Below are 10,720 nucleotides of genomic sequence, written 5' to 3' on the forward strand. Positions count from 1 at the left end.
TTCACATGTAGATCCCGCCACGACGCTTTGCTTGCAACTGCACCAGCTTACTGCTCCTGCATTCAAAATATACACGTATCCGGTTTGTGACTTTGAGTCATCCAGATCTGTGTCGAAGCTAGCGTCGACGTAACCCTTTACGACGAGCTCTTCGTCACCTCCATAAACGAGAAACATATCCTTAGTCCTCTTCAGGTACTTCAGGATATTCTTGACCGCTGTCCAGTGTTCCATGCCGGGATTACTTTGGTACCTTCCTACCAAACTTACGGCAAAGTTTACATCAGGTCTGGTACACAGCATGGCATACATAATAGACCCTATGGCCGAGGCATAGGGGATGACACTCATCTTTTCTATATCTTCTGCCGTGGTCGGGCATTGAGCCGTGCTCAATTGCACACCTTGCAATACAGGCAAGAACCCCTTCTTGGACTGATCCATACTGAACTTCTTCAATATCTTGTCAAGGTATGTACTCTGTGAAAGACCAATGAGGCGTCTTGATCTATCTCTATAGATCTTGATGCCTAATATATAAGCAGCTTCTCCAAGGTCCTTCATTGAAAAACACTTATTCAAATAGGCCTTTATACTTTCCAAGAATTCTATATCATTTCCCATCAATAATGTCATCCACATATAATATGAGAAATGCTACAGAGCTCCCACTCACTTTCTTGTAAACACAGGCTTCTCCATAAGTCTGTGTAAACCCAAACGCTTTGATCATCTCATCAAAGAGAATGTTCCAACTCCGAGATGCTTGCACCAGCCCATAGATTGAGCGCTGGAGCTTGCATACTTTGTTAGCATTCTTAGGATCGGCAAAACCTTCCGACTGTATCATATACAACTCTTCCTTAAGGAAGCCGTTAAGGAATGCCGTTTTGACGTCCATCTGCCACATTTCATAATCATAGTATGCGGCAATTGCTAACATGATTCGGACGGACTTCAGCTTCGCTACGGGTGAGAAAGTCTCATCGTAGTCAACCCCTTGAACTTGTCGATAACCCTTAGCGACAAGTCGAGCTTTGCAGATGGTCACATTACCATCTGCGTCCGTTTTCTTCTTAAAGATCCATTTGTTTTCTATGGCTCGCCGCTCATCGGGCAAGTCAGTCAAAGTCCATACTTTGTTTTCATACATGGATTCTATCTCGGATTTCATGGCTTCTAGCCATTTGTCGGAATCCGGGCCCGCCATCGCTTCTTCATAGTTCGAAGGTTCACCGTTGTCTAACAACATGATTTCCAGGACAGGGTTGCCGTACCACTCTGGTGCGGAACGTGTCCTTGTGGACCTACGAAGTTCAGTAACTTGATCCGAAGCTTCATGATCATCATCATTAACTTCCTCCCCAGTCGGTGTAGGCACCACAGGAACATTTTCCCGCGCTGCACTACTTTCCGGTTCGGACGGGGTGACTATTACCTCATCAAGTTCCACTTTCCACCCACTCAATTCTTTCGAGAGAAACTCCTTCTCTAGAAAGGACCCGTTCTTGGCAACGAAGATCTTGCCCTCGGATCTGAGGTAGAAGGTATACCCAATAGTTTCCTTAGGGTATCCTATGAAGACGCATTTTTCCGACTTGGGTTCGAGCTTTTCAGGTTGAAGTTTCTTGACATAAGCATCGCATCCCCAAACTTTTAGAAACGACAGCTTAGGTTTCTTCCCAAACCAGAATTCATACGGTGTCATCTCAACGGATTTAGACGGTGCCCTATTTAAAGTGAATGCGGCAGTCTCTAAAGCATAACCCCAAAATGAGAGCGGTAAATCGGTAAGAGACATCATAGATCGCACCATATCCAATAGAGTGCGATTATGACGTTCGGACACACCATTTCTCTGAGGTGTTCCAGGCGGCGTGAGTTGTGAAACTATTCCACATTTCCTTAAGTGTGCACCAAACCCGTGACTTAAATATTCTCCACCACGATCTGATCGTAAGAATTTTATTTTCCTGTCACGTTGATTCTCAACTTCACTCTGAAATTCCTTGAACTTTTCAAAGGTTTCAGACTTGTGTTTCAATAGGTAGACATACCCATATCTACTTAAATCATCAGTGAGAGTGAGAACATAACGATATCCTCCGCGAGCCTCAACACTCATTGGACCGCACACATCGGTATGTATGATTTCCAATAAGTTTGTTGCTCGCTCCATTGTTCCGGAGAACGGAGTCTTGGTCATCTTACCCATGAGGCATGGTTCGCACGTGTCAAATGATTCGTAATCAAGAGACTCCAAAAGTCCATCTGCATGGAGCTTCTTCATGCGCTTGACACCAATGTGACCAAGGCGGCAGTGCCACAAGTATGTGGGACTATCGTTATCAACTTTACATCTTTTGGTATTCACACTATGAACATGTGTAACATCACGTTCGAGATTCATCAAAAATAAACCATTGACCAGCGGGGCATGACCATAAAACATATTTCTCAAATAAACAGAACAACCATTATTCTCAGATTTAAATGAGTAGCCATCTCGAATTAAACGAGATCCAGATACAATGTTCATGCTCAAAGCTGGCACTAAATAACAATTATTGAGGTTTAAAACTAATCCCGTAGGTAGATGCAGAGGTAGCGTGCCGACGGCGATCACATCGACCTTGGAACCATTCCCGACGCGCATCGTCACCTCATCCTTCGCCAGTCTCCGTTTATTCCGTAGTTCCTGTTTTGAGTTACAAATATGAGCAACCGCACCGGTATCAAATACCCAGGAGCTACTACGAGTACTGGTAAGGTACATATCAATTACATGTATATCACATATACCTTTGGTGTTGCCGGCCTTCTTCTTGTCCGCTAAGTATTTGGGGCAGTTCCGCTTCCAGTGACCACTTCCCTTGCAATAAAAGCACTCAGTCTCGGGCTTGGGTCCATCCTTTGACTTCTTCCCGGTAACTGGTTTACCGGGCACGGCAACTCCCTTGCCGTCCTTCTTGAAGTTCTTCTTACCCTTGCCCTTCTTGAACTTAGTGGTTTTATTCACCATCAACACTTGATGTTCTTTTCTGATCTCTACCTCAGCTGATTTCAGCATTGAATATACCTCAGGAATGGTCTTTTCCATCCCCTGCATATTGAAGTTCATCACAAAGCTCTTGTAGCTTGGTGGAAGCGACTGGAGGATTCTGTCAATGACCGCGTCATCCGGGAGATTATCTCCCAGCTGAGACAAGCGGTTGTGCAACCCAGACATTCTGAGTATGTGCTCACTAACAGAACTATTCTCCTCCATTTTACAGCTGAAGAACTTGTCGTAGACATCATATCTCTCGACCCGGGCATGAGCTTGAAAAACTAATTTCAGCTCCTCGAACATCTCATATGCTCCATGTTTCTCAAAACGCTTTTGGAGACCCGGTTCTAGGCTGTAAAGCATGCCGCACTGAACGAGGGAGTAATCATCAGCACGTGATTGCCAAGCGTTCATAACGTCTTGGTTCTCTGGGATTGGTGCTTCACCTAGCGGTGCTTCTAAGACATAATCTTTCTTGGCTTCTATGAGGATGAGCCTCAGGTTCCGGACCCAGTCCGTATAGTTGCTGCCATCATCTTTCAGCTTGGTTTTCTCTAGGAACGCGTTGAAATTGAGGACAACGTTGGCCATTTGATCTACAATACATAGTGTAAAGATTTTAGACTAAGTTCATGATAATTGAGTTCATCTAATCAAATTTTTAATGAACTCCCACTCAGATAGACATCCCTCTAGTCATCTAAGTGAAACATGATCCGAATTCAAGTAGGCCGTGTCCGATCATCACGTGAGACGGACTAGTCAAGATCGGTGAACATCTCCATGTTGATCGTATCTTCTATACGACTCATGCTCGACCTTTCGGTTCTCCGTGTTCCGAGGCCATGTCTGTACATGCTAGGCTCGTCAAGTCAACCTAAGTGTATTGCGTGTGTTCCGAGGCCATGTCTGTACATGCTAGGCTCGTCAACACCCGTTGTATTCGAACGTTAGAATCTATCACACCCGATCATCACGTGGTGCTTCGAAACAACGAACCTTCGCAACGGTGCACAGTTAGGGTGAACACTTTCTTGAAATTATTATAAGGGATCATCTTACTTACTACCGTCGTTCTAAGCAAATAAGATGCAAAAACATTATAAACATCACATGCAATCAAATAGTGACATGATATGGCCAATATCATCATGCTCCTTTGATCTCCATCTTCGGGGCACCATGATCATCTTCGTCACCGGCATGACACCATGATCTCCATCATTGTGTCTTCATGAAGTCGTCACACCAACAATTACTTCTACTTGTATGGCTAACGCGTTTAGCAACAAAGTAAAGTAAATTACATGGCGTTATTCAATGACACGCAGGTCATGCAAAATAATAAAGACAACTCCTATGGCTCCTGCCGGTTGTCATACTCATCGACATGCAAGTCGTGATTCCTATTACAAGAATATGATCAATCTCATACATCACATATATCATTCATCACATCTTCTGGCCATATCACATCACATAGCACTTGCTGCAAAAACAAGTTAGACGTCCTCTAATTGTTGTTGCAAGTTTTTACGTGGTTTGTAGGTTTCTAGCAAGAACGTTTTCTTACCTACGTATGACCACAACGTGACTTGCCAATTTCTATTTACCCTTCATAAGGACCCTTTTCATCGAATCCGTTCCGACTAAAGTAGGAGAGACAGACACCCGCTAGCCACCTTATGCAACTAGTGCATGTCAATCGGTGGAACCTGTCTCACGTAAGCGTACGTGTAAGGTCAGTCCGGGCCGCTTCATCCTACAATGCCGCCGAAACAAGAAAAGACTAGTAGCGGCAAGTAGAATTGGCAAACTCAACGCCCACAACTGCTTTGTGTTCTACACGTGCATAGTAACTACGCATAGGCCTGGCTCATGATGCCACTGTTGGGAATCGTAGCATAATTCAAAATTTTCCTACGCTCACCAAGATGCATCTATGGAGTCTGCTAGCAATGAGGGGAAAGGAGTGCATCTACATACCCTTGTAGATCGCGAGCGGAAGCGTTCCAATGAACGTGGATGACGGAGTCGTACTCGCCGTGATCCAAGTCACCGATGACCGAGTGCCGAACGGACGGCACCTCCACGTTCAACACACGTACGGTGCAGCGATGTCTCCTCCTTCTTGATCCAGCAAGGGGGAAGGAGAGGTTGATGGAGATCCAGCAGCAAGACGGCGTGGTGGTGGATGTAGCGGGTCTCCGGCAGGGCTTCGCCGAGCTTCAGCGAGAGAGAGAGAGAGAGAGGTGTTGCAGGGGAGGAGGGAGGCGCCCAAGGCTGTAGGTTGCTGCCCTCCCTCCCCTCCCCCTTTATATAGGCCCCCTGGGGGGGCGCCGGCCCTGGGAGATGGGATCTCCAAGGGGGGGCGGCGGCCAAAGGGGGGAAGGGGTTGCCTTGCCCCCCAAGGCAAGGGGAAAGCTCCCCCCCTTAGGGTTCCCAACCCTAGGCGCAGGGGGGAGGCCCAAGGGGGGCGCCCCAGCCCACTAAGGGCTGGTTCCCTTCCACTTTCAGCCCACGGGGCCCTCCGGGATAGGTGGCCCCACCCGGTGGACCCCCGGGACCCTTCCGGTGGTCCCGGTACAATACCGGTAACCCCCGAAACTTTCCCGGTGGCCGAAACTTGACTTCCTATATATAATTCTTCACCTCCGGACCATTCCGGAACCTCTCGTGACGTCAGGGATCTCATCCGGGACTCTGAACAACTTTCGGGTTACCGCATACATATATCTCTACAACCCTAGCGTCACCGAACCTTAAGTGTGTAGACCCTACGGGTTCGGGAGACATGCAGACATGACCGAGACGCCTCTCCGGTCAATAACCAACAGCGGGATCTGGGATACCCATGTTGGCTCCCACATGTTCCACGATGATCTCATCGGATGAACCACGGTGTCGAGGATTCAATCAATCCGTATGCAATTCCCTTTGTCAATCGGTATGTTACTTGCCCGAGATTCGATCGTCAGTATCCCAATACCTTGTTCAATCTCGTTACCGGCAAGTCTCTTTACTCGTACCGCAATGCATGATCCCGTGACTAACGCCTTAGTCACATTGAGCTCATTATGATGATGCATCACCGAGTGGGCCCAGAGATACCTCTCCGTCACACGGAGTGACAAATCCCAGTCTCGATCTGTGCCAACCCAACAGACACTTTCGGAGATACCCGTAGTGCACCTTTATAGTCACCCAGTTACGTTGTGACGTTTGGCACACCCATAGCACTCCTACGGTATCCGGGAGTTGCGCGATCTCATGGTCTAAGGAAAAGATACTTGACATTGGAAAAGCTCTAGCAAACGAAACTACACGATCTTTTATGCTATGCTTAGGATTGGGTCTTGTCCATCACATCATTCTCATAAATGATGTGATCCCGTTATCAATGACATCCAATGTCCATAGTCAGGAAACCATGACTATCTGTTGATCAACGAGCTAGTCAACTAGAGGCTTACTAGGGACACGTTGTGGTCTATGTATTCACACATGTATTACGATTTCCGGACAATACAATTATAGCATGAATAATAGACAATTACCATGAACAAAGAAATATAATAATAACCATTTATTATTGCCTCTAGGGCATATTTCCAACAACAATATCCTAAGATCCAGAAAACATGATCACCAACAACACATGAGCTAGTCCTAGAGGCAAGACAAGGAACCTTTTATTTTACCGTTTATCATTCCACACGTGCATATGAGTTTTCCACTGAATCACATATTCCAGGATCATAGCAGTTATAGCATAGAATATAAACTCTATAATTATGAATGTGTAAATATAATAATACAAATATTATTGCCTTTAGGGCATATTTACAACAACCAGGCATTCTACGGGCCCGAATGTAATTTCTATTACTCTTGGTGTTCTTTGTGCTACCTTGACAGTTGATGAATAGATCGGAAGTTTTTTCCACAAAGAAAACATACTCTGTATGTAGCATTAGCTGAAGAACGCTTTATGTCCATGTGTATCATTTCTATCTACAACGTATTATTGACCTCAACTGTTCTTTTCTATTGATAATTTGAACCACCAGTTTCCTATTGATTTAATAATATAATATATTGTTATAAATATGCCAATATTCACTCCACATATATTTTTAGTGAGAAGTAGTTATGCCCTATATATAGGCCATGCAACATCATTCAAAATCCAGGCCTGCATGTGAGCCTTAAATTTGGATACAAGTTACTACTGGTGTTCTTTCCTATTGTGTTGCCTTGACACTTGATGGATAGATTGTAGGCTTTTCCTGATTTTTCTACTATGTATGTAGTATTGGTTGCAAAGCTCTTTATGTCCATGTATATCATCTAGATCTACAAACAATTGTCGATATAAGTACTTCTTTTCTATTGATAATCTAAACCACCCAATTTCTATTGTTTTGATAATACAATATACTGTTATTACTATGCCAACATTGACTCCACAAATTTTTTTAATGACTACTCCCTCCGTCCGGAATTACTTGTCGCATATATGGATAAAAATGAATGTATCTAGAACTAAAATACATCTAGGTACATATATTTCTCCGACAAGTATTTTCGGGTGGAGGAAGTATTAATTATGACCTATATATTGGCAATGCCGCAACGTTCATATCTTAGCCTTATATTTGGATACAATTTATTGCTTGCATTAATCATTGGTTGTGGCATAAATTTTGCATGCTCCTGATGGCTTTAAATTCTGATGGTCGTAGCTACTTTGCTGATTGAGTTTGATTTCTCAGTAGGAACAAAACAGATGCGTGTACTTTTTCACCTACTGAAGTTCTAAGGAAGACGACTACTGAAGTCAAAGGTATTTCTTGAATCCGTTCATCTAGTAATGTTTATACGAAGCAAACATAGGGCTTGCGTGAGACGGAGATGTCTAGAGTAGGGATCCGAATTTTGAAATTTCAAAGCCGCCCCTGTTCACTTGCTCGCACCCACCGCGGGTGACGGGCGAACCCTAGCCCCTTCCCCATCCTCCTCTCCTATGGCCTCCGCCGGCGTGGTCCACCGGGGCCTTGCCTCCGTGGTGCTGGCAGCAACCGGCAGGTCTTTCCCCGGGCACTTGGCGGGGCTCCTTCTTGCGGCAGTATGGCTCGGCCCGCGGTGGTCTGGGTTGGCGGGGTGGTTCCTGCAGTCCTCGGGTGCCTTAGGGGCGGCGGCGCGGCCGTTGGCTATGGGATGGCACGATGGTGCGGGAGCTCGACCGATGGCGCCCGCGAGGCCCAGATCTGGGCCCTTTGGGCCCCATCTGGTTCGGGTGGGCCTGCGGCTCTCTGCACGACAGCAAGCTCCCTAGAGGTGGAGGTGGGGCTGCGGCGGTCTCCTGGCGGAGGTGTTGGCAACCGGCATGCTGCAACATGGTAGGGGTACTTCATGAGCCCATCTAGGCTGGACCGAGCCAGTAGGGGCCCGGTTTGTCCCGGTTATCGTGTACAATTGGTTTTTGCATCGGCGGTGGAGGTAACCCCCTCCCGCTTGGCTGAGTTGTTGGTGCCCCGAGTCCGTTGTTCCCTCTTTCTTCCTCTAGGCCCCATGTTGGTGGCCCCAGTTTGGCAACAAGGTTGATTCAAGGCCGTGGTGGCGCATGCTGGTGGATGGCAGGATTGGTGGAAAACTCGCATTCTCCGGGGTGGTGGGGACTTTTGGGTCGGGAGAAATCCCTGTCGGTTCCTTTTATGTGCAGTTTTAACTGCTACCTTCAGTTCTACATAGGGGAATAACATTGTTTTTTATGATAACAGATTACCATGGACGGAGAGTGGCTGCAGCACAATAGTGGTGTGCACAATGAGTTTGACCTCTTCATGAAAAGCAAACACAATCACCTATTCCAGGACAACCATAGTGATGAGATGGATGGCCTGCTTGAAGCCACTACTGTCGTGGGCAACACTGATGATGCCAACGTTGTTGCTACAGACCACGGCAACAATGATGGAGAGACACATAGTGAGCAGAGAATGGCCACAAGGCGTGCCATTTATCACTGTCCGCGCAGTGAACAAATCCAACAACTTGAAGCGTACAATACATACTCAATCAATGTTTCTTACCTAGCAAAGTTGTGTACTAATCCATTTTCATTAACGTGACCTGTAGTGTGTTCCGCGACTGCCCTTATCCAGATGAGAAACTCCGGAAGGACCTTAGCGAGACGCTTGGCATGAGTGCCCAGCAGGTCAAGTTTTGGTTCCAAAACAAACGCACCTTCAGTAAGGTACATACCATTCCTTTCCACAATTAATTACATATCGGTCACCTACGATATGCAGTTATATGCACACTTTGCTGTTAAATAGTACAAACTCGACTGAACATCATAGCATTGTTCGTCATTGGATCTTACAATATACTGTTGTATTCCCCTCATGAACATGGCATCATACTCTGGTAACCACTAATTAAATTGACGCATACCTGAAATTAATAAATGCAGGGCAAGATGCAGCGATGTGAGACCCAAAATCGTTGGGTAGAAAATGAGAGGCTGAAGACTGAACGTAAAGCCATCATGTTGGCTATGCAAAACAAGACTTGCCTCAAATGTAGAGGGGTGATGGTACAAACTCAGGATACCTCGGAGCGCCAACGCCTATACACCGAGAATATGAGGCTCAAGGAAGATATCCTACATGCCATTGCCTATCTTAAAGAAGGTCTTCGCCAAAATGGCATGTCGCTCCCATGGGGCCGCTACTGACCATACCATCTTTGATCTTCGCCAACATTAATTCTTCCGCATGAACTATAGTTTTACTTGGTTCCTCAGCTAGCGAATAACGTGCCATGTTACATGTGTATGTACATTACTTGGTCGCTTGTTTATTTATTTCCATAGGCTCTCATGGTTGCTACGTGGGATGGCACGAGATATGGAAATCATGGCAGCAATGTAGGGGCAGTAGGATGAGCGGCTTTGGGATGGCATTGCTGTGAAGCTCGGTCCAATGCTCGTCTTTGTCTCTTTGAGTTTGTAACAAAACAGACCAAGTAGATGCCAATAAATAGAGAAAACCAAACATGGAAGTTGCAAGTTGAATGCTGCACAATAACATCGTTTGTGTGTCCTAACATTTCGTGGTGTGAGTATGCCATTCATGAGATACCTCTACCATCGATGTTTTTTGGCAACATAAGCATTCATCATCTTCTGGATCCATGGCTGGAAGTGAACCACAATCGCCATCCACCTCGTGCACTCCTTGGTGCATGCACCTGCAGAGTCATGCACAGAGCATGATGAGGGGGATCCGAAGCTAAAAGTAGTGCAATACTTGGTGAAGGAGTCCTTGGGATCCTCTTGTGCCTGGTGGTCTCCCGCATGAATTGTGCCAAATGGGAAATTTCGTCACATGTGAATAAGCAAGTGCAGGGATTTTTGCATGTCCATGGAGCACAACCTAATCAGAGAGCAGAAAGACAGGAGCGCACTGGCGGTGAACCTCTGGTGTGTGACACCAGAGATGATGTGCATAGTGGTGGCCAACAACAATGTCAAGATTATGTGAGATGATGCGAAGACCATGTGAATGGGAGATGAGTGCATTTATGAGAGGAAGGCACAAGAGCAAAGAGTTCGAGATCATGGCATCCAAGGACGGTGAGTTTGTTTAATACATTGCAATGCTC

At 46.0% G+C, this 10,720-nt stretch overlaps 1 protein-coding gene across 1 annotated transcript; it reads left to right on the plus strand.

Moving 5' to 3' along the window:
• The first annotated feature begins 7,772 nt into the window (after positions 1 to 7,772).
• On the plus strand, positions 7,773 to 10,164 carry LOC109786989 (homeobox-leucine zipper protein MERISTEM L1-like). Its single transcript, XM_040397448.3, has 4 exons — positions 7,773 to 7,895; positions 8,833 to 9,113; positions 9,191 to 9,308; positions 9,528 to 10,164. Exons 2-4 carry the CDS (start codon positions 8,839 to 8,841, stop codon positions 9,789 to 9,791), a joined length of 657 nt encoding a protein of 218 aa, XP_040253382.1. The 5' UTR covers positions 7,773 to 7,895; positions 8,833 to 8,838; the 3' UTR covers positions 9,792 to 10,164.
• Positions 10,165 to 10,720: the final 556 nt, after the last annotated feature.

The sequence above is a fragment of the Aegilops tauschii genome, chromosome 3, assembly GCF_002575655.3.
Source record: "Aegilops tauschii subsp. strangulata cultivar AL8/78 chromosome 3, Aet v6.0, whole genome shotgun sequence".
Lineage (NCBI taxonomy): Eukaryota > Viridiplantae > Streptophyta > Magnoliopsida > Poales > Poaceae > Aegilops > Aegilops tauschii.

Bases quoted from the DNA above. Each gene is read 5' to 3' on its own strand.
- LOC109786989 (XM_040397448.3), top strand. From the start codon at position 8,839: ATGGACGGAGAGTGGCTGCAGCACAATAGTGGTGTGCACAATGAGTTT. The intron at 9,114-9,190 runs GTACAATACATA...CGTGACCTGTAG, and splicing joins CAAATCCAACAACTTGAAGC to TGTGTTCCGCGACTGCCCTT. The intron at 9,309-9,527 runs GTACATACCATT...TAATAAATGCAG, and splicing joins ACAAACGCACCTTCAGTAAG to GGCAAGATGCAGCGATGTGA.